This window comes from Vigna umbellata, chromosome 4, assembly GCF_029865625.1.
Source record: "Vigna umbellata cultivar VRB3 chromosome 4, Vumbellata_1.0, whole genome shotgun sequence".
Classification (NCBI taxonomy): domain Eukaryota; kingdom Viridiplantae; phylum Streptophyta; class Magnoliopsida; order Fabales; family Fabaceae; genus Vigna; species Vigna umbellata.
Genome location: NC_142168.1, coordinates 59,652,325 through 59,679,510, shown reverse-complemented (window position 1 = coordinate 59,679,510; position 27,186 = coordinate 59,652,325). Strand labels below are relative to the sequence as shown.

General features: G+C 42.0%; 2 protein-coding genes and 1 pseudogene across 3 annotated transcripts; all 3 read left to right on the top strand.

Annotated features, from left to right (window-relative positions):
* The first annotated feature begins 838 nt into the window (after positions 1-838).
* Positions 839-27,031, top strand: LOC148200738 (uncharacterized). Of its 2 annotated transcripts, XM_088113368.1 has the most exons (8): positions 839-1,308; positions 1,711-2,495; positions 3,000-3,107; positions 3,380-3,672; positions 13,033-13,204; positions 13,289-13,532; positions 23,186-23,557; positions 26,848-27,031. In XM_088113368.1, exons 2-4 carry the CDS (start codon positions 2,213-2,215, stop codon positions 3,499-3,501), a joined length of 513 nt encoding a protein of 170 aa, XP_087969494.1. In that variant the 5' UTR covers positions 839-1,308; positions 1,711-2,212; the 3' UTR covers positions 3,502-3,672; positions 13,033-13,204; positions 13,289-13,532; positions 23,186-23,557; positions 26,848-27,031. The 2 variants fall into 2 exon arrangements, with proteins under 2 accessions (XP_087969494.1, XP_087969495.1); XM_088113369.1 differs by lacking the exon at positions 3,000-3,107 and having other exon boundaries at positions 853-1,308.
* LOC148200740 (uncharacterized) lies at positions 7,100-7,741 on the top strand. The gene has a single exon (XM_088113035.1). It carries the CDS (start codon positions 7,100-7,102, stop codon positions 7,739-7,741), a length of 642 nt encoding a protein of 213 aa, XP_087969161.1.
* Positions 19,710-22,895, top strand: LOC148200739 (FT-interacting protein 3-like; annotated as a pseudogene).
* Positions 27,032-27,186: the final 155 nt, after the last annotated feature.

The window sequence follows — 27,186 nt, the reverse complement described above, 5'->3', positions numbered from 1 at the left end:
TACCAAAACGTCGCCATCGACGAACCTTCAAATAGGAGGAAATGATAGAACTCAGATAGTGCGAAAACACAATACGGGTGTTTCTGAATAATCTTTGAAAGTCGAAAAAGACTGGTGGAAATTCTCAAGAGAGCGGAGAGCGAAGAGCGGAGAGCGAAGAGCGGAGAGCGAATAGCGAAGAGCGGATAGCGAAGAGCGGAGAGCGGAGAGCGAAGAGCAACTTCGCAAAAGTACTCAACTTTGAAAGAAGAAGACTCAAATAGGAGATTCGAAAGAGTGGCAGAAAACGGAGACCGACTTCGTAAGAGTGCAAAACTTTGAAAGAAGAAGACTCACACTGAAGAATCGAAAGAGTGGCAGAGAACAGAGAAAAGATGGAAGGGATGAAAGAACTCTAGAAGTTACACCGAAAATAAGAAAACGAAAACCGCGAAACCAATTTCGTAAAGTTTTAAATTTTTCTTCCAATTTTCCCCTCGGCCTGATAACTTCTCCCCATTTTCTTTTATTTTATTTTGGCCAATCCAAAGACGCCACCTGACATTGTCAATTTATTGACAAAAAATCATTCTCGACGTACCATTTTCCAATATAAATAGAATCAATTTACTATTATCACCTTCTTTAAGATGGTCTATCACTACCGACAAGCGTCTCATTCGTACTATGAACATTATTAATGATGAAAATTTTGGAGTGCCTTAAGAAGTACTATTTTTTAAATGATTATACTATGTTTTATACCATGCAAATGACCTACTATGTAAAATGATGATCAAATCAAACCAATTAGTCCAATTCCTCAATCACACGTTAAACTAAATTTGACAGCAACAGCACCAAACTGGCTTTTACAATAAAATGAATTATGCAGTTGGGTTAAGTTGAGATGCTATGCATGAATGCATGATTCCATCACTCTTTTCATCCCTCTCCGTCGCAACTGCCTCTCCTCCCTCTCTCTAGTAACTGCCTCCCCTCACTCTCCCTCAGTCTCACTCTCCAACTACAACATGGTTTCAATTTTCTTTTTCCTTCCCGTTGCCATGGTATTCAATCGGAGCTCCATGGTTTCAGTGTTCTTCTTCATTATAGTGCCCTAACCTGCAATGGGTGTTCAATCGGAGCTCAAGGTTTCTGTTTTCTTCTTCCTTATAGTGCCATAACCTGCAATGGGTGTTTGGACCAGAGAGAATCAAGGCGTACGTTTGCCTCGGCGTCTCTTTCAAGCCCAAAAACCCAAAAGGCAGGCCCGTTGATGCCATGCGGGCCCTCTATGAGGATGACTACTACATCTTCATATTACAGGTGCTTCCTCTGCCTAGTTCATCTTTCCATTCTTGGCTGTTTCCTCGTAAACGGTTTCTTTTGTTGTTTTTCCTCTTCATCTCTGCCATTGGAATTGGATGTTTTCCAAGTTCACAAAACCCCGTGAATATTTTCATTCCCCTTTTCTTATTCTTCATGTTTATTATCTTTTTCTTGTTGGATTCTCCGTCCACCAACTTATGGAACAGTGAGTAACATATTTCTTAATTGATAATAAGAGTTCGGAGAAAAATGTCTTTGGTCAGTGAATCAGGGAATTTTTTTTTATTTTTCTGGAAATGGTGTCCCCAATTTCTCTAAATTTATCGAAAGTCTCTTCCTTTCCTGTTTGTTTTCGATGATATGCACAAAGAGGATTATATGTTTCGTGGGTTGTTGCAGCCATTGCTGGAGCTGGGTGTTTGACTAGATATTTGAACAAGCTTTCAAAGAATGTCGATGGTTCATCTCCTTTGTCATTAGAGGATTCCTATTTTGAGAATGATGTGTCCCCAATCCAACCCTTCTGCACACAAGCAGGGAGAGATTCTTTATATAGAAGGGCCTCAGATGTGGATTCAGAGGATTGTCTATTGGCTTCTGACGAATGGCTTCAAAGTGACATTCCAAGGGTCTTCAGGAATTGCAGTGAGAGTGATGTCCTTTCTCTATCTAACTTTAATGATTATGGAAATGAGCAAGGCTCCAATGTTGTTGGCAATTGTGGTTTCCTACCCTATGATTTGTCTGCAGGAACATTCGGCCATAGTCCTCATGGAAATAAAATCTCTCACAGGACTAAGCATCTGTATGGGCATATTAGTAGACCTTCAAACTCCTTAGAAAGTTGCCTAATGGCTCAGAAGAGCAAGTCAAATTGGAAGAATCTGTCTTTTTGCCATCCATGGCAACAAGGTCATTTCTTGTTGGTGATGGGAACCAAGTGATCAGAAGAGCCAATGATGTTGATTCTTTCAGTGGAATAACCGGAAGTGAAGAATATAGGTTGTATAGAGAAGGCAATAAGGTGAAGGATAAAAGTGTATTATTCGGAGTTCCTTCCTTTTCCAAGATTGGATCTTCTAATGATGTCAAGAAGATGAAGGCTAATGCTGGCAATGGACGAAGTATGAGATTGTGCCCTAATAGCAATGTGTTAAGTGGAAGGCACATCCATACTCAACGTGGTATGGTTCTTCAATCTTGACTTGCAAATACTTTTACAGTCTCTGTTGTGTTGAAAAAAAATTGCATACTTTCATTTTGGGCCAAAATTTGGATTCACAACTCCATTTTACTTATTCTTCCCTTTGGAACTAGATCAGTATGGCACACACTGGCTTTGATCGGATTTAATTTTTGTGAAACCATTCTTTTAACATATAATTCAGCAACGTGCATGCTAAAATTCAAGTGGATTGGGGATAGTCTTGTGATTTTGCAACTTTCATGTTTAAGCTATAATGTCAATGAATTATATAAATGATATTAAATTATGTGAGTAGATATTTTATTTTAATGGCTGATTTCTTCAAGTTATGTAAAAGAATATTTAACATCTGAACATAATAAAGGTTATAAAAACCCAATACTTTTATTGCACCTGGCTAATTACTTTAATTGTGACAGTTGTTCTATACGTTGACCACATCTTAACACCACCCTTTTTTATTTGCTTTGCAAATCTGAAGAGAGCATTGGAAGTGTCTCCCAATTGCCCCGCAGCTGTGATCAAAGGGGTTTCTTTCCATTCAACTGTTTAAGCTTTATCAAACATTCAATTGCTTTAATTAGAAGTGGTAAAATTTAGCTTGAAATATATCATATAAACGATGTGTAATATAGTACCAGAAACATGCATTCAGTCTTGTATAATTGCTTACTATCCTAAATGTTTTACAAGCAGTTCACTCAAGTGAGGATATATATAACTAAATGAGTAAATAATATATGTTCTTATACTTTCATTTAATTTCAAAACATTATGTTTGCTAACTTGACTGATTGACTGCATAATTTAGTTTGCATGCCTATTAAGCACCACCTAACCACCATAAACCTCTGCTTACAGGAAACTGGGTAAAGGCTCAGGAATGGGCTGCAGTTCCTGGTAGCCAAGCCACCTACCTTGGCAACCCAGTTCCATGGGGCACACTACCCAGGGAAGCAGAAATACCCTGGTGGTGCTTTTGATCCTTTGGGATACTCCAAGGTCCCTAAAGCATTCCAGAACTTGAAAGGATCTGAGGAGAAAGGAAAAAATAGCTTTGGTTAAAATATACAAATTTCAAGGGACGAGTGGATCGACCGTGGGACGCTTCAAAACTCGAAACTGGGGAATGCTCATCTTCTAAACGTCATAAGGTACCACATTTTAATGTTTATGATTTGTAGTTGGATCAAATTATTAAAAAAAAAAACTTATACTGTTTTAACATTATTTTAGAGTTTATAACTTCTATGTAATTATAGTGTGAACTGTAAATCAATTAAAAACATATCATATACAAGTAAACTTTGATATTTTAAAGTTTTTCTAGATTTAAACAAAAAGAAAATAGGAAATTTGAAATGATGCTCTCAAATACTAGTTACAGATTAATGACCGATCTTGTTAATTGTTTAATGCTTATGTGCTTCAGTATGAAACACATAAAACAATAATAAATTCTGAGTCTTTATATATTGTTTGGTAGCAAGAAGGCATATTTTCACATGTAACTCTTCAATTTTCAAACACTACATTTTGTTAGCCACCATCAAGAAGTACTTTTAATGCCCTTTATGTTAATTTAAAACTAACTCCATCCCATCCTTTCTAACACTATTGTTATGTTCATGCTTTTTTTTCTACAACTATGACTAATATTTCAACCTTGTTGATAATTAATTTATGTAAAAGATCTCGATGACTGACTTTAATAGTTTTTTTTTTTAATTTTAATCATAAAGTTTGAAGTGTAAACCTTATCATTCATACTAATAATTTGTTTATTTTTTGTACTTATGAATGTAAACAACTACCTTGTAGGAATGTTTCCATTAGTTATTTTTTATTAATATTATGAACATAATATTAATTGTTTTAATATTGTAAAAGAAATGAGTACGTTTCGATCATACTTTTTTGGGTTAAATATGTTTTTAGTCCCTATATTATCAAGTGATTTTCGTTTTAGTCCCTCTTTCAAAGTAAGGTACATTTTAGTCCTCCTCAACGAAACTTTGATTTTAATCCTCCAAAACTAACAACAGCTGATGTGGCTAACGGTAGACTGACACGGTTTTTTTTTTTTTTTGCGCTGAGTCAGTGTTTCTCACCTTTGTCCCTCTCTCTCCTTCGTCTCTTCCTTCCATCTTCCACCCAACCTCCCCACCCTCTGCAAAAAGGTCATTGACACTGTTTGGATCTAAATCAGAACACATTAGGGGTCTCCCATCTTCGTTCCATTTGCACAACGAGACTAGAGTCTCTTCTCTAGAGTAGAGAAAAATTGCCTCCGCTGCACGCCGCGCCACAGCCTCCGCCGAATCAGCCGCCGCTAGCCGCGAGGTGAGTGTTGCCAGCGTCACCGATCACCACTAGGGTCGCCGCCGGTTACGTAGTCAGCGCCACTATGTCGGATTCCTCTCTTTTCTCTTCTTTACGAGAGGGATATGACGAATAGGGCGGTTCATGCTGCTGCGAGAGGAGGGAACTAGGAGATGCTGAAACAGCTTGTGGAAGAGGGTTGTGGCGTTTTGGGGTTTAGAGATGCTCAAGGTTGCACCATTTTGCATACTGCAGCTGCCAGAGGACAGGTTCAGGTGAGGAATTTGGTTACTCTACAAAACTTAGACACAATACCATAAACTTTTCTAGTTTTTGGAGATAATCAGAATTATAATTTCATCTTATTAATTGTCTTCACATGTTACCGAGGTCAAATTTTAAATCTGATCGAAGAATGGTAATGATACTTTGCTCTTTCAGGTGAATTTATCAAGCATTGTGCTCTTTTTCTTTAAGATTATTCTCATTCCCTTAGACAAAATTTTGATGCAGATTTGTAGATGTTTGGTGGGAGGTGATACCAGTGGGGAGGTTGGTGGAAGATGGAAGGAAGAGACGAGAGAGAGAGGGAGAAAAGGTGAGAAACACTGACTCAGCGCAAGAAAAAAAAATCGTGTCAGTCTATCGTTAGCCACATCAGCTGGTTTTTAACGGTATTAATTTTGGAGGACTAAAATCAAAGTTTCCTTAAGGAGGAGGACTAAAATGTACCTTGCTTTGAAAGGGGGACTAAAACCAAAACCGCTTGATAGTATAGGGACTAAAAACATATTTAACCCTACTTTTTTAAAGATGTTAGGGAGTTAATTGTATATAGGAGAAGAGGTAAAGGCACTGAGCCTAACTGCCAAGGCAGCTAGGAAATGGGGAAATGGGTTTCTGTTAGTTCTGTTAGTAGTTGGTATAAAAGGGGGCAACGAGTGTATGTCAGGGAGTTTTTGAGTCTTATTGATTGTGCAAGAACTCTTGGAGTTCTTTGGGGTGAGGTTAAGCTCTCTGAGTACCTTGTATTCACCATTTTCTTGATTCTTTTGCAATAAAAGGAGGCTGTATAATTCAGAGGACCTGTTCTGTGTTGTGTTTCTAGTGCTACTCATAGGTTCTTGATTAAAAGAACCTATCATTTGGTCTGACCTGCCGGATCCAATAGGAGGAGAACCAGTGATGGGTAGCGAGACGGAGGGAAGACTGGATAACTTGGAGATCACAGTGGAGGGAATCAAAGAGGAGATCGGTGCGATCAGACGCGATTTGCAACAAATGATGAGGTTGATGAGTGGGGGTGCAAACCATCAAGGGGGTGGTTCTGAGGGAAGCAGCAGTTCAGTGAATGAGAATCCGGGGAGGGGCGATACTGGGGGAATACCGCACAACTGGAGGAAGAAAGTGGAATTGCCATCCTTTGAGGGCGGAGACCTATACATCTAGATTAATCGAGCCGAAAGATTTTTCAACATCCAGAAAGTGGCTGAGGAGGACAAAGTCGAACTCGCTTACATTAGCATGGAAGGGATCGCAAGTTATTAGTTCAAGTATTGGCGGGAGAAAACCAAGAACTGGACATGGATGGGTTTGAAGACGGGGTTGATTAATCGCTTCGGTGGTGGGTTCAGGGGAACGGTCTATGAACAAATGGCCACTATGAGGCAAGAGGGAACGCTGGAAGAGTTTGTGAGGAGTTTCGAGATGTTACTAGGTCAGACCCAGGGCTTGTCGGAGGAGTTGATTCTGGGTTTCTTCTTGGCGGGGTTGAGGGAAGACATTAAAGGCCAAGTCAGAATTCAGGGCCCCCCAGACTTGATGGTTGCGATTAGGGTGGCGAGAGACGTGGAGGACGCCATAAACCGTGCATGCAGATGAGTTTGGAATGGGATCAAGGTGACTCACGCGGGTACTCGAACCTCGGCGTCGATCGTAAGGGGCGATGGAGATCGCAGTTTTGCGACAAGGGTCGGCGGGACAGACGGAGTGGGTCCGGCCAGAAGAGAAGGTTCGGCGGTGGCGAATAGCACCAATGTGAGGGGTAATAACCCAACTAGAGGAGAAAACAAGAATCGGATGGTTAGAAACTTGCCTTACCCAGAGTTTCTAAAGAGGCGGGAAGAAGGGAGATGTTTCCGATGCGGAGGACCGTTCGCACTGGGTCACCGATGTGCGGAAAAGGGGTTATGAGTACTTTTACTCGCGGAAGATGAGGAGGGGGAGTTGGAGGAAAGCGCTAACCTGGAGGCGAAACCCATGGAGCTCTCAGCATGTTCGGCGGAGGGCCTGACACCTCCCAAGACCATGAAGTTGACCGGGCTGATAGGAGGAAGACGCGTGGTAGTCTTGATTGACAGCGGAGCCAGCCACAACTTCATTAGCAGAATGGTGGTGGAGGAACTAGGACTTCCGGTGGTAGAAACACCCACCTACGCCGTGAGTCTGGGTGACGGGTGCAAGAAATGGACGAGTGGACGTTGTGAGAAGGTGGAATTGAAGCTGGGAAATGTGACGGTGGAGGAAGACATGTATGTGTTTGAACTAGGAGGAGTTGATTTGATATTGGGTGTTGCGTGGTTGGCAAAACTGGGGGAAGTGGTTATTAACTGGAGAGAGATGTCCATGCAATACGTAGTGGATGGAGAGAAGATGAAGATTATCGGGGATCCAGCCCTGGCCCGACAGTTGGTAGAGCTAGGTGCACTAGCAAAGATCACGGATGCTGAGTCATGGTTCTTGGTTTGGGAAATGTGCATAGTGGAACCCAGGGCAGACGGTGACGGGATGGATGACTTGACGGAGCAGCAGCAGGTAGAAATCAGAGCAGTTCTGCATGCCCATTACAAGGTGTTTCAGGAGAGAGGTGGACTACCTCCTTCACGTGATGCGCAACACTGAATAGTGCTTAAGGAGGGCATAAATCCTATAAACGTAAGACCTTATAGGTATCCTTTCTTCATGAAAGAGGAGCTTGAGAAACAGGTCGCGAATATGCTGCGAGCGGGTATTATTCGGCCTAGTCAAAGTCCGTTTTCCAGCCCGGTAATTTTGGTGAAAAAGAAAGATGGAAGCTGGAGGTTCTGTGTGGACTACCGAGCATTGAACAAAGCCACTATACCGGATAAGTTCCCTATTCCGGTAATTGAGGAACTATTGGATGAGCTCAAGGGTGCCAGGTTCTTCTCTAAGTTGGATCTGAAGGCTGGTTATCATCAGATACAGATGGGTGAAGAGGATATCCACAAGACGACTTTCAGAACCCACCAGGGCTTGTTTGAATTTTTGGTGATGCCTTTCGGGTTAACGAATGCGCCAGCGACATTCCAAAGTGCCATGAACAGATTAATGGCGCCCTACTTGAGGAAATGGGTGCTCGTTTTTTTTTATGACATCTTGGTATACAGCCCCTCGTGGGAAGAGCATCTCCACCACTTAAATTTGGTGCTGCGGCTACTGGAACAGAATGTTTGGGTGGCAAATCCAACAAAATGTGAGTTTGCGAAAAGGAGAATTCAATACTTGGGACATCAGATCTCGGAGCAAGGAGTGGAGATGGATCGAGATAAGGTGAAGGTCGTGCTGGAATCGGAAGAACCCCGAAATCTGAAAGCATTGAGGGGATTTTTGGGCTTAACGGGGTATTATAGGAGGTTTGTGCAGAGATATGGGGAGTTAGCGAGACCCCTCACGGAATTGTTGAAAAAGGGAAAGTTTGAGTGGTCGGAGCGAGCCAGGGCAGCCATGGAAACTCTGAGAGTTGCGATGACGTCTGCACCGGTGCTGACGTTGCCCGATTTTACGCAAGAATTTCATGTGGAGTGTGATGCTTCCGGGAGTGGTGTGGGAGTTGTGTTGATGCAAAATAAGAAGCCCATTGCTTTCTTTAGCAAGGCGCTGTCTGAGGGGTCGCGTACTAAGTCCATATACGAGAAGGAGTTGATGGCGTTGGTCATGGCCATCCAGCATTGGAGACCCCATCTACTGGGGAGGAGGTTTGTGGTTCATACTGATCAGCGCAGCCTCAAATACTTGCTGGAACAGAGAATAACACCGCACAGTCAACAGAATTGGATAGCCAAGTTGATGGGGTATGATTTTGAGATAGTTTATAAGTTGGGAAGCTCGAACAAGGTAGCAGATGCTTTATCCCGGAAAGAAGGTGGTATGGAGGAGGGAGAACTGCGAGCCATCTCCAGGCCTTATTGGCATGATTTCCAAGAGGTTTTGAAAAAAGTGGAAGAAGATGCTGCGCTTCAAAAGATAATGGAGGACCTTAAGGGGGATCCAACTAGCCACGAAGCCTATACGTTGGAGAATGACCGCCTTCACTATAAAGGAAGGTTGGTTTTGTCCGCTAAATCAAATTGGATTCCCAAGCTTTTAGCAGAGTTTCATGTGACGAGTACAGGAGGCCATTCTGGAGTGTTTCGCACCTACCGAAAGATTGCCCAATCATTATATTGGCCAGAGATGAAGAAAACAGTGACAGAGTTTGTTGCGGGTTGTGTGATTTGTCAACAGCATAAGTACTTAGTTGCCTCTCCTCAGGGTCATTTGCAACCACTACCGATTCCGCAAGCCATCTGGGAAGAGATAAGTCTTGATTTCATTGTGAAGCTACCCAAATCACACGGGTTTGACGCAATATTGGTAGTAGTTGACAGGATGAGTAAGTTCAGCCACTTTATAGCGTTGAAACAGCCGTATTCAGCCCATACGGTTGCAGAAAGGTTCGTCCAAGAAATAGTTAGATTACACGGGATTCCTATGTCAGTAGTCAACGATAGAGATCCCCTGTTTTTGAGCGTGTTCTGGAAAGAACTCTTCCGGATGCAGGGTACTCAGCTTAGTATGAGCACGGCATACCATCCTAAGACGGATGTGTTAGATATATTATATCTTTTATCTTTTAGTTAGTTTGTTATTATTTCTCATTTGTATTTTGGGCTTAGCCCATATTTCTTCTATTATAAACAGAAAACCCTATGTGTGTATTTTACACAAGGGAGATTAATCCAAATATAATTTTTCACTATATTCAACATGGTATTAGAGTAGGTTCTCTGATTTTCTTCCGGGGTCTCTGCTGTCTGCAGGCGGCCGGCCGCCATGGCCGCCGGCAGCCCCTAAAATTTCAGTGGACAGCCCTTTCTCTTCTTCTGAAGTCTGTGCCATAGTCAGTATCAGTGCAGCCAGTCGCCTCTGCCATCGACCATCGCCAGCCACTGTCCGCCGCCAACCTCTGTCCGCGGCCGGCCACCGTCGCCGCCGCTTCCGTCGCCGTCACCACCGCCGGCCACCGTCACAGTTTCGACGGGTGACCTGCGGATCTGGACCGTCTCTTCGAGCGACGGCCAACCACGCCGGTTTCAAGAGCCACTTCTCAGTCACGCGCCGCCACGCAGCACTTCTTCCCGGCCAGTCCGCCGCCGCCGCCGCCGTCGTTTGCTCCGGCGAAGTCAAGGGTTAGGTGCGCCTTGAGAAGCGCAACCCAGCCCTAGTGGTCCCGTCCTCCGAAGCCTCCGCACCAGCTGTCACGCGCCGCTTCTTCTCGGCCAGTCTCGGCCGCGTGTTCTGCACGCGCCACCTTCCCGGTGTCGGAGTTTCACCGCCACACCTCCATAGCCGTCGCCGGACCTCCCTCTCTCTGTTCAGACCCTCCAGAGCAGCCATTGCTACCATCTTTGTCTGTCTTCGCTGTCCGTGCGCCGTTTGCCGCTGTCCGTGCGTCGTTTGCCGCTGTCCAGGCGCCGTTTGCCGCTGTCCAGGCGCCGTGTGCTTTCCACCACTGAAGGCCCCCATCACACAGTTAGTGATGGCAGTCCCTGTAGTTTTGTCGCTTCCAACCACTACAGGCCCCATCAGTTAGTGATGACAATTTAGTCCCTGCAGTTTTATAGTTGTCAACTGCCGCTTTAGTTGCTACCGTCTCAGACAGACGCAACTGCGTCAGTTCTTCTTGGGCTAGAGTTTAGCCCGATCTTCTTGTGATACGTAGCTAAGTATCACCACTTGGGAGTTGTCCAGCAAAGAATTTTGGACCTCCAACATGTCTTTGGATCTTTGATGCCTTTGTTTCAGCATTGTAGCTTAATATTTGGTTTTGTTTTAGTGGTCCAGCAACTGTGATATTTCATATTTCCGCCCTTCACACTAAGGGGGAGTACGTTAGTACGTTTCCAAGACACTGCAAGTCACATAAATATGGGTGTAGTCCCTGCAGTTTTGTAGATTTCAGCTACTACTGTTGATCCCGTCACCCATCCATCATTGATGAGGATTTAGTGTAGTCCCTGCAGTTTTGTAGCTCTTAGCTTTCAGCTACTACTGTTGATCCCGTCACTCATCCATCATTGATTGGGAATCAGTCCTTGCAGCTTGTCATTGTCCACCACTGCTCTCCTTCATCCAATTTTGAAGTTGAAGTTTCACAAGCTGTTGTTAGTCCATCTATGTTTGCCTCACACTCTTGAAGACAAATCATCTAGTTCAACACTGAGTTCATCTATTCCAAGCTTAGTTCATACAATTTGTTTGCTCTAGCTTGAGGGGGAGTGTTAGATATATTATATCTTTTAGTTAGTTTGTTATTATTTCTCATTTGTATTTTGGGCTTAGCCCATATTTCTTCTATTATAAATAGAGAACCCTATGTGTGTATTTTACACAAGGGAGATTAATCCAAATATAATTTTTCACTATATTCAACAGATGGCCAAAGGGAAGTTGTGAACCGAATTTTGGAAGGGTATTTGAGGTGTTTTTGCTCAGAGCAGCCGAGGAGTTGGAAGTTGATGCTCCCTTGGGCTGAATACTGGTATAATACCAGTTATCAAAGTGCAGCAAGATGCTCCCCTTTTGAAATAGTTTACGGAAGAGCTCCACCAGCTTTGAGCCGTTTTATCCCAGGTGAGACAGCGGTGGAATCGGTGGTTCAGGATTTGCTGACAAGGGATGAGGCTTTGAAACAACTCAAGGTGCATTTAAGGCAAGCGCAGGAAGCGATGATTAATCAGGCGAATAAGAAAAGGAAAGAAGCAGACATTCAAATAGGAGACTGGGTCTATTTAAAGATTAGACCCCATAGACAGTCTTCCATGCCAACTCGGTTGCATCCGAAGCAATCGGCAAGGTATTGTGGACCCTTTGAGGTGTTACAGCAGGTGGGGAAGGTAGCTTTTCGTTTACAATTACCAGAGGCAGCCAAAATACATCCAATATTCCACGTTTCCCAACTGAAGAAAGTTGTGGGGGAGAAGCGAGTTGAAAAGGAACTTCCAGCTAAGTTACAAGCAGATGGCCCCATGTTCTGGCCAGCGAAGGTGTTGGACAAAAGGATTCGACAGCTAGGGACAGAAGAAATACCTCAGGTTTTGATAGAATGGCAAGAAGGGGGACAAGAGAGTGCCACATGGGAAGATGAGGCGACTATACAAGAGCAATATCCGGAGTTCAACCTTGGGGACAAGGTTGTTGGAGGAGAGGGGAGTAATGTTAGGGAGTTAATTGTATATAGGAGAAGAGATAAAGGCACTGAGCCTAACTGCCAAGGCAGTTAGGAAATGGGGAAATGGGGAAATGGGTTTCTGTTAGTTCTGTTAGTAGTTGGTATAAAAGGGGGGAACGAGTGTATGTCGGGGAGTTTTGGAGTCTTATTGATTGTGCAAGAACTCTTGGAGTTCTTTGGGGAGAGGTTAAGCTCTCTGAGTACCTTGTATTCACCATTTTTTGATTCTTTTGCAATAAAAGGAGGCTGTATAATTCAGAGGACCTGTTATGTGTTGTGTTTCTAGTGCTATTCATAGGTTCTTGATTAAAAGAACCTATCAAAAGAGAATTATTATTTTTCTTTCAAAATTTTGTATAAAAGACCGACCACAAATTTAAAAAGTGATAAATGGGTTTCTTAAAATATAAGAGTAATACAAAAGAAAAGTCTGAAATTTATACCAAGACTAGTTTGATTCGGTTTAATTTGAAAAAATATAAATTACTTTGATAATACTTTGGTTTAAGTTGTTGGATGTAATAAAAGAACCTTATCTCCTTGTCTACATTTATGCTAGCTGTCTGTACACATCGACGTTAGGGAAACATTTTGAAGTTTGAAGGGGACGACATTATTGAATGTATTATGCATTCTCATTGTGATGACTTCCTGAAATCTTGGTGATTTTGTTTTCCCGCAGGTTTTGTTCTAAATGCACATGATGAGGCAGCATTTTGTATTCTATCTTATATTCCACTTCTTGTCTTGTCCCGGGCTCTGATGAGCCTGGTTATTACAAGTCATCCAGGGGACAAGCTGCTTATTCCAAAGCTTCAAGTGTTGTAGAGCAGAAAATTGGCTCTATCCGGACGGTAGGCACACAGGCTAAAACAAACTCTTCATTTTTCCTTTTTGTTACTGCTGATATATAAATCACCTTTATCTCTCTAATGTAGGTTGCGTCATTAACTGTGGAGAGGCTAGCAATAACTAAATACAATCAGTCCTTAATCAAGGCTTACATCAATGGAGTGCAGGAGGCTGGAGCTTCTGGTTTGGGCTTTGCTATGCTATACTTTGTCTTTATCTGCAGCTATGCTTTGGGCATTTGGTTTAGTTCGAAAATGATAATCGAGAAAGGATACACAGGAGGAGAGGTTGTGACTGTTATATTTGTTGTATTGTATTGACTGGCTCTATGTAAGTTGTGTGTTTCTTTTGGTTTCTAATAATCTATAATTTCAAATACTTGATTCTCTCCTCCTGTCTCTATCGAAGGACTCCGAGGATTAGACTTATAATATGTATTTCTGGCTAACTATATTTGGATTCACATGTTTTTTTTTAACAGTAATACTTTTATCTTCATAGTGTACATGACAAAATATGTTTTTTTTTTTTTACTTCTATCTTTATTAGAAAGGGTCCTTTCACCTCTATAATTTTATATGATTTATGAATTTTAGAGCTAGATACAATGGTTGGTCAAAAGCATAGAGTGGCGATAGCAAGAGCGATTTTGAAAGACCCAAGAATCCTATTTCTGGATGAAGCTACAAGTGCCCTTGATACTGAATCTGAGAGAATTGTACAAGAGGCATTCGACAGAATAATGATAAACAGAAAAACTGTCATTTTTGTTAGGAATATAAGAAGAGAGAAGTAAGGGTGGAACGGTAAGAGGAGAGAAGTAAGGGCCAGACGGTAAGAGGAGAGAAGTAAGGGCCGAACGGTAAGAGGAGAGAAGTAAGAGCCGAACGGTAAGAGGAGAGAAGTAAGAGCCAAATGGTATATTAATACCGAACGGAGGCTGGAAGAGAGGAGGAGAGCAAACGACCGAACTGTATTAGGGAAGTGAGTAGCCGAATGTGTCAACACTCAATTTTGTCCGGGTTGAAAAAAAGAAGTGTTTTTATTGGTTTTTTTTTACCTTTTTTGTTTTATTCTATTTTTATGTATTTAGATTTTTGCTTTTAATTCAATTTTTACTTTTCTTATCTTCAATTTTGTTTTAATAGAGTTAATAATTAAAAAATTAAAAAATGAAATTAAAATTGAAAATAAATAATAAATAAAATAAAAATTAAAAAAAAGGGGAAAATAGAAAACGTGGGAAATGGGTATGGGAGACGTGTCTGGGTGAGGGGGACCAGGTGGTTAGAAAGGAATATTTCCCAAGATTTTGGGAGGGGATTTTGTTGGGATCGGAGGGAGAGAATAGAAAGGAGGAGGGCATACGGGGGACCTTCGTCTGGGGATCATCATCCAGATTCACCATTTTTACCTGGAGAAAAAGGATAGACGCCAGCAAAAGGAGGAGGAAAAAACTCATTGGAGACGCAAGGTTGGCAGTGGCAATCGAAAGGTAAGTAATATCTAACACTCCTTGTTCTACTGAGTGGGTTACTGGTTCATGAGCATATCTCCGATTGTTGTTAAATTTGTATATGAATATTGTTGAATGCACTGGATATTGGTATATGTTCGTTATTACCAAACATCTTCAATCTTCACCTCCAACACTTGATTTCCAATATCCATGATCATCTTCATTCCCTGCTGCATATTCCATCCATCATACACCTCATGACCACGGTCCATTATCTTCATCCCTCTCCTCTTCATTTCCATCTTCAACACCTTATACCACGGCCTGACCTCAAACTCCTTGACCCCCTCACCCTTAACCATCCCAACCTCACTGCCTAGCCTCCACCAGGTTCCCATCATCATCTCGCCAACCCATTTTTACGTATGATCTTCCTAGAGTTAGTAGAGATCTCACACAGAGCACTACGAAGAGTCATCCCAGGGAGTGCGTTTTCGTCATTCACGATAAGGGAAAGAGAGAGTTGAACGCCGCAACCGGCGGTAGCTCCGGTGGAGTGTGGTGTCGCTGGCGACGTCGAGACTAATAGAAGGTGGTGGCGCGGTGGCTGGTTCGAAGGCATAGTAGTGCATATGCGAAGGAGGTGAGGAAGCAGAACTTGGCCGCTGTTAAGGGCGCTACGATGTTGAGTTCCGGCGGCCTGGGCTGTGAGGGAGGTGACCGAAGAGGTAGACGGAGATGCGGCGCGGGGAGGTAAACCCGTCCCTGGGTTGGCGTTTTCTAAGCGAGGAGTTCAGGTTGTCACCGGCGAGGCCAAGTCGTGGTCTTGGCAGAGGTGGCGGTGGTTGGTTCCAGCCGAGGTGGCAGCAGCGTGCCTCCCAGATTTAGGGTTTTCCTGGTCAGAGAGAAAGAAACTTGGGTCTCTGGAGAGTGTGTGAGATAAGAGAGGGAGCTTACGGGAGGGTGTTGGATCTGAGTGGGTGAGGAATGAGAGCGGGAAGGTAGAACCCCTAGGAAATTCTAGGTTAGAAACCATTCAATTGGGCCAGGCCCAAAATTGAGCGTACGTCCAGGAACCTTTGGCTTTTTTCGAGCGTTCGTCATCCAACCTCATTTTCCCAACGAACGCTCGTCCATAACGAGCGTTCGCCATCCAGCCTCATCATCCCAACGAACGCTCGTCCATAACGAGCGTTCGTCATCCAACCTCATTTTCCCAACGAACGCTCGTCCATAACGAGCGTTCGTCATCCAACCTCATTTTCCCAACGAACGCTCGTCCATAACGAGCGTTCGCCATCCAGCCACATCTTCCCAACGAACGCTCGTCCAAAACGAGCGCTCGTCATTCGGGCTCCTCTTCCCTCATTTTCCCAACGAACGCTCGTCCATAACGAGCGTTCGCCATCCAGCCTCATCATCCCAACGAACGCTCGTCCATAACGAGCGTTCGTCATCCAACCTCATTTTCCCAACGAACGCTCGTCCATAACGAGCGTTCGCCATCCAGCCACATCTTCCCAACGAACGCTCGTCCAAAACGAGCGCTCGTCATTCGGGCTCCTCTTCCCACATCTTCCCAACGAACGCTTGTCCATAACGAGCGTTCGTCATCCAGCCTCATCATCCCAACGAACGCTCGTCCATAACGAGCGTTCGTCATCCAGCCCATATCTTCCCAACGAACGCTCGACAATAACAAGCGTTCATCATTCAGCCTCATCTTCCCAACGAACGCTCGTCCCAAACGAGCGCTCGTCATTCGGTCTCCACTTCCCACATCTTCCCAACGAACGCTTGTCCATAACGAGCGTTCGTCATCCAGCCTCATCATCCCAACGAACGCTCGTCCATAACGAGCGTTCGTCATCCAGCCCATATCTTCCCAACGAACGCTCGACAATAACAAGCGTTCATCATCCAGCCTCATCTTCCCAACGAACGCTCGTCCCAAACGAGCGCTCGTCATTCGGTCTCCACTTCCCACATCTTCCCAACGAACGCTCGTCAGTAACGAGCGTTCGTCATCCAGCCCATATCTTCCCAACGAATGCTCGTCCATAGCGAGTGTGCGCCATCCAACCTCATTTTCCTAACGAACGCTCGTCCCAAACGAGCGCTCGTCATTTGGCCTCCACTCACCTCATCTACCCAACGAACGCTCTCCCCAGCGAGCGCTCGTAGACTAGCCTCCTCTTCTCAGCGTCCGTTCGTCACATCATTAAATGAACGCTCGTCATCTACCTTCCTGTACTCAACGTACGTTTGTCGTATCACCCAACGAACGCTCGTCATTCAGTCTATTTTTCTCAACATACGTTCGTCAACTCTCCCCAACGAGCGCTCGTGACTCTGAGTCTTTTCCCAACGTACGTTCGGCCTTTACCACGGACCGTTCGTTATCCAAGCTTTTCGGCTGACCGTTTTGGTACCCCCATCTTTATTATTATTTAATTATTCATTTGCCTTTTTATTTATCTTATTTCATTTCATTTTTTATTTTATTACTTTATTTTATCCACTTATTTCAAAATATATATATAATAATTTTACTTATATACACATATAAAATAGAAAATTACAAGAAAAGTTTTAAAGGTTTAAAGCGCACGTGTGACCGCTCGCGTCGTCCTTGTGCTAAAAACCTTTTTCTTCTTTTCTTAAATAAAATTTCAAAAATACGTTTTAAAGGTTTAAGCACACGTGTGACCGCTCGCGTCGTCCTTGTGCTAAAAACCTTTTTCTTCTTTTCTTAAATAAAATTTCAAAAATACGTTTTAAAGGTTTAAGCACACGTGTGACTGCTCGCGTCGTCCTTGTGCTAAAAACCTTTTTCTTCTTTTCTTAAATAAAATTTCGAAAATACGTTTTAAAGGTTTAAGCACACGTGTGACCGCTCGCGTCGTCCTTGTGCTAAAAACCTCTTCTTCTTCCTTAAATAAATTTACAAAAATATGTTTTAAAGGTTTAAGCACACGTGTGACCGCTCGCGTCTTCCTTGTGCTAAAAACCTTTTTCTTCTTCTTTAAATAAAATTTCAAAAATACGTTTTGAAGGTTTAAGCACACGTGTGACCGCTCGCGTCTTCCTTGTGCTAAAAACCTTTTTCTTCTTCCTTAAATAAATTTACATAAAAAATAGGTTTTGAAGGTTAAGTACACGTGTGACCGCTCGCGTCGTCCTTGTGCTAAAAAACCTTTTTCTTCTTTTCTTAAATAAAATTTCAAAAATACGTTTAAAGGTTGAACACTCGTGTGATCGTTCGCATCGTCCTAGTGTTCAATACTTTTCTCTCTTATTTACGTAATATTAAACGAGGGTATGAGTGCTCGTGCGATCGTCCGCATCAGCCTAGCACTCAATATTCTCAAAAGTCTTCCTAAATAAGTAAATAATGGTATGTGTGCTTGTGCGATCGTCCGCATCAGCCTAGCATTCAATACCCTTAAGTTTTCCTAAATAAGTAGATAACGGTATGAGTGCTCGTGTGATCGTTCGCATCGGCCTAGTGCTTAATATCGTTATCTCTCTTTTCAAAAATAATTAAAAATATTTAAATATCATTTTAAAGGTATGAGTGCCCGTGCGACCGTTCGCGTCGGCCTAGTACTCATTACCTTCTTTTTTCTCGAAAATATTAAAAACATGAAAATCTCTAAAAATTAAAAACATCTGCTTTTCCAAACAACAAACAATCTTTTAGCTAGAACTACGTAACCCTGATTTCTCATTTTGAATGAGAATACGTAGGAGCAAGGTCAATCCTTGTCGGGCCCAAAAAACTAAAAAAATATGTTTTGTTTATTTAGAATTTTATTTTAGGGGATAATTAAACATTTTGAAAAACCACATCATATTCGTGCATTTAGTTAAAGGTACTGCCTTAGGGCAGGCGTTGTGGGGTGCTAACACCTTCCCCACGCGTAACCGACTCCCGAACCCAATCTTTGGTTTTCGTGGACCGTGCTTTATCGCTTTGAGGTTTTTCCATAGTTTTCCATAATAAACTATGGTGGCGACTCCAAATCTCTTTTTAAAACCCGTTTCTTTTTGGATCGTCGTCCCGTCGCGATTCCGGTTGCGACAGAATGGTATTGGGAGGTTGCTGGAGGTTGGTGGCTGAACGGTATTAGGGAAAGTAGAAACCGAACGGTAGAATTTGAGGAGTGAGAAGAAACCGAACGGTAGAGGCGGGAAAAGATGGTAGGTTGTTAGAAGAGAGAGATAGTATAAGTAATAAACAGAATGAGGGGAAAGGGCATCATCAAATATTTTGTTTTGGGATTAGACTGGGCCTCTTGGCCAGTGGAGGAAGGAAGGCTTCCTTGAGAACATTTACTTGTATTTTCTTCTTTCTTTACACTACAGATTGAATAAAATACAGATACATACAGTATAATTTCTATTGTTGAGTGTGTGAGTGAGAAGAGAGTTTACGATTTTGGTTTCTTGAGTAAAGAAACCTAACAAATTGGTCTGACCTTCCGAATCTGTTTCGGAGGGAAGAAGAGCTAGTGAGAAGGAACGGTAGCGAAGAATGGAGGGAAAATTAAATGGACTAGAAGGAAGACTGGAGGAACGAATGGCAGCGATGGAGTCGACAATGGAGGAATTGAAGGTGGAGGTGCAATCGATGACTCTCGAGTTCCGACGAACATTCGGACGATGCGCCAGGAACCGAGATCGGAGCTCCGAAGGAAGCTGTGATTCCGTCAAGGCTGGACGACGATCGCCGGAAAACTCGGAGGAGAAATCAAGAGAAAACAGAGGAGAAGTTCGACGCAGTTGGAAGCATGTTGAAGGTGTGGGTCCCATAGGCTGGATCGCATAGGCAGAGAAACTCTTCGATCTCCACAACGTGACGGAAAAGGAGAAGATGAAGCTTGTCTATAGATGCATGGATGGAGGTTTGGCAAGCTATTGGTTCCGCTTCTAGCGGAAGAAAACCACGAATCCGACTTGGAAGATGTTCACTAATGCTCTGACGCGAAGGTTTGGCAGACTAAATCGGGGCACCGATTGTGAGGAGCTGACAGCGGAGCGACAGGAGGGAAGCGTCGACGAGGACATCCAGGAATTGGAAATTTTGGTGCCGCAAGCATCGAAAAACCAGATCACTCTTCACTTTCTGTCTCTGTCAATCTTGGAGTTAGCATTATTAGTGGTGGTGTGGATCCTTATGTGGAAGTGAAGCTTGGAAACTACAAGGGCCTCACCAAGCACTTTGTGAAAAAGTCCAATCCTCAGTGGAATCATGTTTTTGCCTTCTCCAAAGAAAGGATTCAAGCTTCTCTTCTGGAGGGGGTAGTGAAAGACAAAGATGTTGTTATGGATGACTCTGTAGGGAGAGTGATGTTTGATCTGAATGAAATCCCAAAAAGTGTGCCACCAGATAGCCCTTTGGCTCCACAGTGGTACAGACTAGAAGACAGGAGATGTGCGAAAGCCAAGGGAGAGTTAATGTTGTCAGTTTGGACGGCAACTCAAGCAGACGAGCCATTTCCTGATGCATGGCATTCTGATGCAGCAACTGTTGGTCCTGAGGCTGTTACAAACATAAGATCAAAGGTTTACCTTTCACCTAAGCTTTGGTATGTCAGGGTCAATGTTATTGAGGCTCAGGACTTGGTACCAAGTGACAAAACCCGGTATCCTAAAGTCTTTGTGAAGACCAATATGGGAAGTCAATTTTCAAGAACTAGAGCATCTCAGAGTAAAACCATAAATCCCATGTGGAATGAGGCCTTGATGTTTGTTGCGGCTGAGCCATTTAAGGAGCCTTTGGTTCTGACTGCAGAAGATAGGGTTGGTCCAAACAAAGATGAAATTCTGGGAAGATGTGTCAGTCCTTTACACAATGTGCAGAGGAGGTTTGACCATAAGCCTGTGAACACAAGGTGGTTTAACCTTGAAAAACATGTGGTTGTTGAAGAGGAAAATAAGAAAGAGACCAAGTTCTCAAGTAGGATACACTTGAGGGTTTACTTGGAAGGTGGCTACCATGTGCTCAATGAATCAACTCACTATAGTAGTTGTTAGGGGCTGGCGAGTTTACGAGAGAAGAAGATATAGGAGAGAGAGAGAAGGGGTCCGTACGGACAGTGGCCGAACGGTTGAAAGGGGGGAGCACGATGACCGAACGGTGGAAAGGGGGAAGCACGAGGGCCGAACGGTTGAAAGGGGAAGCACGAGGGCCGAACGGCTGAAAGGGGGGAGCACGATGGCCGCAAGGTAGGGGAAGAGAAAAGGAGGACTGAGCGAGTGGACGATGACGAGCGTCCTAAGCGAGTGGAAGCAACAACGAGCGTCCTAACTGGCAACAGTTAGGATAGGCGGGAAATTCAAAGGACGTACCTCAGGATATTATAGAAGTAAATATAGTAAATAAGGATAGAAATATTCTTACCAAATAATTATAATAAATAGGCATAATTACTATTATTCTTTACCTTTTTGGGAAGGAGTAATTAGTATTAATAAAGGAGGAACCTAGGGTTTAGGGGGAGGTTTTTGATTAAGGATTTTTGTAAGAGAGGTTAGGCTCTCATGCAACTGACGGAGACCCTGCTCCCAGTTATTGGTTGTTTATTGTGATACCAATATTTCCAGTTAATAAAGAGTTTTATTCAGTCAAATACCATTGTTTATTGCCTGTGGGAGTTTAAAAGGGTGTGAGTGGCAAGTTCACGTACTCAGGTACGTAACAGTAGTGATCTTAGGCCAACAACAACGCAGCTATCGAAGGCCAACATTGGAATTCTAGAGCTGGGGATTATAAGTGCACAAGGGCTGATGCCAATGAAGACTAGAGATGGTAGAGGAGCCACAAATGCATATTGTGTAACTAAATATGGGCAGAAGTGGATCCGTACTAGGACAATTGTGGATAGTCTTGCTCCAAGGTGGAATGAGCAATACATTTGGGAGGTTTTTGATCCATGTATTATTATCACAGTAGGGGTCCATGATAATGGTCTTTTACATGTTGGAGAGAAATCAGGTGCATCAAAGGATTCAAGAATAGGGAAGGTGAGAATTAGGCTGCCCACTCTTGAAGCTGATAGGGTGTACACACACTCTTATCCGCTTTTAGCACTGCATAATTCTGGTGTGAAGAAAATGGGCGAGGTGCAGTTGGTTGTAAGGTTCACAAGCTTATTTGTGATACACATGTTGTCTATGTATACACAACCTTTGTTGCCAAAGATGCACTACATCCATCCTCTGTCTGTGATTGAACTAGACAGTCTTAAGCATCCGGCTATCCAGATTCTGTCAATGAGGTTGAGCAGGGCAGAGCCACCATTGAGGAAGGAGGTGGTGGAATACATGCTAGATGTGAATTTAGGAGCTACCTGTTTGGCAACCCAGGGAGAAATTAAAGTAGATTGGTGGCAACTGAGCATGAAGATGGAGTAGGATTTTGGAAAAGAGGTGACTAGAATGTTGGAAGTTAATAGGATCCAGGAAGAATGGAAGATAGTGGAAGAGGATTTGCCACCACCCAAGCCTCCAGACGTGAATTAGAGGGCGCCACCTGGGAAGAAGAACATTACGTCAAGTAACAGTTCCCTGACTTCAACCTTGCAGACAAGGTTGATTTTGAGGGGTGGAGTAATGTTAGGAATATAAGAGGAGAGAAGTAAGGGCCGAACAGTAAGAGGAGAGAAGTAAGGGTTGAATGGTAAGAGGAGAGAAGTAAGGGCCGAACGGTAAGAGGAGAGAAGTAAGGGCCGAACGGTAAGAGGAGAGAAGTAAGGGCCGAACGGTAAGAGGAGAGAAGTAAGAGCCGAACGGTAAGAGGAGAGAAGTAAGAGTTGAACGGTAAGAGGAGAGAAGTAAGAGCCGAACGGTAAGAGGAGAGAAATAAGGGCCGAAGGGTAAGAGGAGAGAAGTAAGAGCCAAACGGTATATTAATACCGTACGGAGGCTGGAAGAGAGGAGGAGAGCGAATGACCGAACTGTATTAGGGAAGTGAGTAGCCAAATGGTATTGGGAGGTTGGTGGACGAACGGTATTAGGGAAAGTAGAAACCGAACTGTAGAATTTGAGGAGTGAGAAGAATCCGAACGGTAGAGGCGAGAAAAGATGTTAGGTTGTTAGAAGAGAGAGATAGTATAAATAGTAAACAGAACGAGGGGAAAGGGCATCATCTGATGTTTTGTTTTGGGATTAGACTGGACCTCTTGGTCAGTGGAGGAAGGAAGGCTTCCTTGAGAACATTTACTTGTATTTTCTTCTTTCTTTACGTTATAGATTGAATAAAATACATATACATATAGTATAATTTCTACTATTGAGTGTGTGAGTGAGAAGAGAGTTTACTATTTAGGTTTCGTGAGTAAAGAAACTTAACAAGTGATACCATTGTTGTTTTCCATCAAGGAAAAATAGTTTAAAGAGGTAAACATATAATATAGTAATAGTATCTTTTCCATGACTTACATTTTTTAGGAGGGTCATAAAAATTTAAAACATGTTGTTTATATTCCTCGTTGCATGACTATAAGGAAAATTTTATCAGGTTCACACAATGAGCTCACCAAGGATCCCGAAGGAGCCTATAGCCAGCTCATCAGACTACAAGAAATTAAGAAATCAGAACAGAACGCAGAAGACAGAGAAAACAAGAGAGTATATCGCAGTCTAGAAGTCAAGTAAAAGGTCTTCTTTTTTACGATCTATAAGCTTAGAGTCACCAGGAGTTGGAAACAGAGGTTGTCGTTCACTCAGCATTATTTGATGTGCCCACATCTGCTGGCTTTATAGAACCCGTCGGTGAGGGTCCCCAAGATCATCCTACAACATCTCGTTTACTACCAGAAGTGCCTCTTCGTCGCCTGGGTTACCTAAACAAGCCAGGTCAAACAACTTCCAACTTGGGCCATCTATCCAAGTGAGTGTTCCTTTATTTCATTCCAAAAGTATAGATGCTGTTGTTTTTTCCTTTTTGCCGTTACTTATTGTTTTTGCAATTTACTTTTCAAACTCTGATACATGGATTGAATAGACATTATTACTCCATAGCAATCAATTACAGTAAGAATGAACTCGAAGAGAAGATGCTGCTTCTTTATGTCTCTGTGATGTTGGCTTAGTTGGTGCTCTTGTTTTTGTTTGCTACTGATTTTCTGGATACTTTTAAAGAAAGCTACCATGATTTGCTGTGTTGTGAATGATGATTTGTCCTATGGCTTAGTTCTGAACCAGTCTTCCTCTCCCCTTGCTTTCTAGTCAGTCATGGTGTGTTTTGTATTTGATCTTCCAATCATGGTTGTGGTCTTTAATTATTGAAGTGGTTGAACATTGAGAGCATGCAAATATTGTGAATTTTCATATAGATTAATATATTGTGTTGAATGCTCAAGGAAATATTTTAAAAATTAAAATCTATTGTTATCTTTTAATTTAAAGGAAACAACTGTCTGTTAAGAGATTGAAAAGTCTCATTGTTGGAGTTGGCTGTCTGTATTTTGAGAGAATTTACATGAATCTTAACTTGCAAGAACTCGTAAAAGAAATCTGTAAAATTGCAAGCAACATAAATGGCAATGAAAAGTAAAATGGAAAACAATAAATCAAGGAAACAATAGTGAAAAAAAATGTAAATCTGCATTGAATTAAGAATTGAGTACAAGAGAAAGAGGTTAAGACCCCATTTACCATGTGATGGTTGGAAAAACTCTGCTCAAATTGTAGTCTGGTTCTCTAACTTCCTTCCAGCGTAAACTCTCCAAAACTCCTGATAAAAATGGTCAAAGCTACTCTACGTAAAACTGAAATTGTTGGAATGTAAAGGTATAGGTGATCTGGGCTTTTCTTCTTTCTACTCTAACCTATTTAAAGAAAAAGAATACACAGAATGAAGAACTAAAAACTCTTTCTTTATACAATGTATTTCCTTAACCAACCCAGCTCCATTACGACAATTCAAAGGCTTCTACAATGAAACTACCCTCCAGAAAAGGTGAGTGGTGACCTTATGTTTACACGTTGGTAAGCACTCAACAACTCACGAAGGATGTTCAAGCACCTCCAACCCCAACAAAAACATTTGTGGCTCGGCGCCTTCCAAACCTGTTCAAACCTCCACGTGACAGCCATTCTGAAGCCCCGTCTGATCACCATTGCGATTGGCTGGCAGATGTAGTAGTGCCACACGACTTGTTCATGAAGGGGTTTGGTTGGGTAGAGGAGTTTGTTCAACAGTGCACACAAAATTGGATTCATGCATCGTGCTTTCCATGCATATGAACAATTTTGAGGTCCTCTTAGCAATGCCAGGAAGGGAGTACTTATGTCCATGGGTTTTGATGAGCTTAGAAGCTCGAGGGACTCTTTTTATAGACCTTGGAATGGAGACATATGATGGAATGATTGTTGGAGAGCATTCACAGGATACACAGATCTTGATGTGAATCCAGTAAGGGTCAAAGAACTTACAAATGTCTAAACTATTTTATGACCTACTTGGAAAACGTCTAAAGTACCTTATAATCTACTTGGAAAACACCCCAAATACCTTACGATGTACTTAGAAAACAACCTAAGCATTATCCGACCTACTCAAAAAACAACCCGGAGTACTTTACAAATGTCTTATCATGAACTTACTTGAGAAACACTCTAACTACCTTAGGAGTGTCAGACCATGAACTTACATGAGAAACTCCAAGAACTTTACTAGTGTCCGATTATAGACTTAGTCAAGAGTATAAATTAAGCGTACAAAAGATTTACAATATAAGTGTTCGAGTACAACTCAATCAAGAGCTAAAAACAACATATATAAATTCATTCATTTAAACAATGGTTCATCTACAAAAGTACAACTCAATCAAGAGTTAAAAGTAACATATATAAATTCGTTCATTTAAACAACATGGTTCATCTACAAAAATTAACTTTCATGCTCGGAGGACTTATATACTACCTGGCATATATTTACAATATTATTATTATTATTTGACAGACCCAAAAAGGGCCCTATAAGCAAAGGATCCAAATGTGAGATCCATGTGATATCCTAACTTCCTTAAAATAAGGAGAGAGAATATTTATATAATATATGATATAATTTGTGATATAAACAGAATCTATTAACAATAAACTTGAGATAAAATTATGTTCTTGAGGGCTTAAAAACACCTCTCATGTTCTGTTATTTATATAGATAAATAGTTGATACAATAGAGAGATAGAAGGTCAAGTCACTGTCCTAGACTGCTAGGTACAATGATTAGAGATAACCCAACACACTATCCCCTATTTTAGTCCTACTGACTACACTAACAAGTAGACTTAGTAATTATTCTAACAAATAACATAACCTATTAACATGTTATTCATAGGTTTAAAAAGACTATAAATACATGCTATTACATAGAGTACATACAATCTTATAATCATTTTTACTCACATACTCATTCTAAAATCTTTTACTGATTTGAGGGTCAGAATTTTTCTAAATGAACTTTCTTGTGTAACTGTTTCGGGTGCAGAGTCGAGTATCTCTAAAAAAACACTCTTTCACGCTTTTGTCCAAATTAGCTTAGGTATTTTTATATGTTCTAATCCAACGTTTTTCTTTGTATGTTTTCCAAATCATTGAGGTGTACTTGTTAAAGGCACTCCGACTTAGGTCAATAATTAATCCGATCGGGAGTCACAGTAAAATCTTAAATTCACAGTGCAGTTACCTACCTTCTTACATTTGGTCTCTATTTATACGTTTCAAGATGAGTATGAGATTAGTGAAACTCTAATCACGGTCCAACTATGATCCATTACATGATAAGTAACGCTTACCAATAATCTTTATTTGAGGTGATGTTTAGAGGTGTTTATGGAATCTTAATGAAGTATGATTATATGTATCAGTGAATACTTACCTGGTGAAGTTATGTAAAATAAGGGTGAGAGGTGACACTTAATCTTATTTTGCGATGATTATATATAGATTGAGATTATGTGATCATTCTGATGTGTCAATGATTTGGATATAAGTTATTAAATGACTGATGAATTGGATCCTTCTGATGTGTCAATGATTTGGATATAAGTTATTGAATGACTGATGAATTGGAATTAAATAACTTGAGTTTTGTGGGTGAGTTTGATTGTGTTATCTATATGTATGTTGTGTTTTCTTTTGGTTGTCTCATCCATATTTGTTTGTATTGCGAGGTGTCCGCTCGGTCTTTCATCTTACTTGATCGAGCAGTCAATATGTTGCTTGGCTGGATCGCATGGTGTGTGTTGATGGGTTTCTAACCTGTTTGGCCGGTCTCCCCCTCCTTATGACCTTTTTCATTCGGTCTTATGTGTAAGGACGTTTGACTATATAGTATAGTAACGATTCAAAGTTTCATTACACGTGTGTGGCTGTGCGTGCGTGGGAGTGTTCACTTGTGTGGAAGTCTCTGCGTGTGTGCATGTGTGTGATTCCGTGTGTCCGTATGTGATTTAAGAATTACATAACCATGTGACTTTGAGTTTCCATTGATGATACAAATGGACCAATAG

What these genes read in the sequence shown, in the direction of transcription:
- LOC148200738 (XM_088113368.1), top strand. Translation starts at nt 2,213, where the DNA reads ATGGCAACAAGGTCATTTCTTGTTGGTGATGGGAACCAAGTGATCAGA. An exon ending in GCACATCCATACTCAACGTG is followed by an intron (nt 2,496 to 2,999) that starts GTATGGTTCTTC and finishes GCAAATCTGAAG; the next exon opens with AGAGCATTGGAAGTGTCTCC. An exon ending in AATTGCTTTAATTAGAAGTG is followed by an intron (nt 3,108 to 3,379) that starts GTAAAATTTAGC and finishes CTCTGCTTACAG; the next exon opens with GAAACTGGGTAAAGGCTCAG.
- LOC148200740 (XM_088113035.1), top strand. Translation starts at nt 7,100, where the DNA reads ATGGAGCTCTCAGCATGTTCGGCGGAGGGCCTGACACCTCCCAAGACC.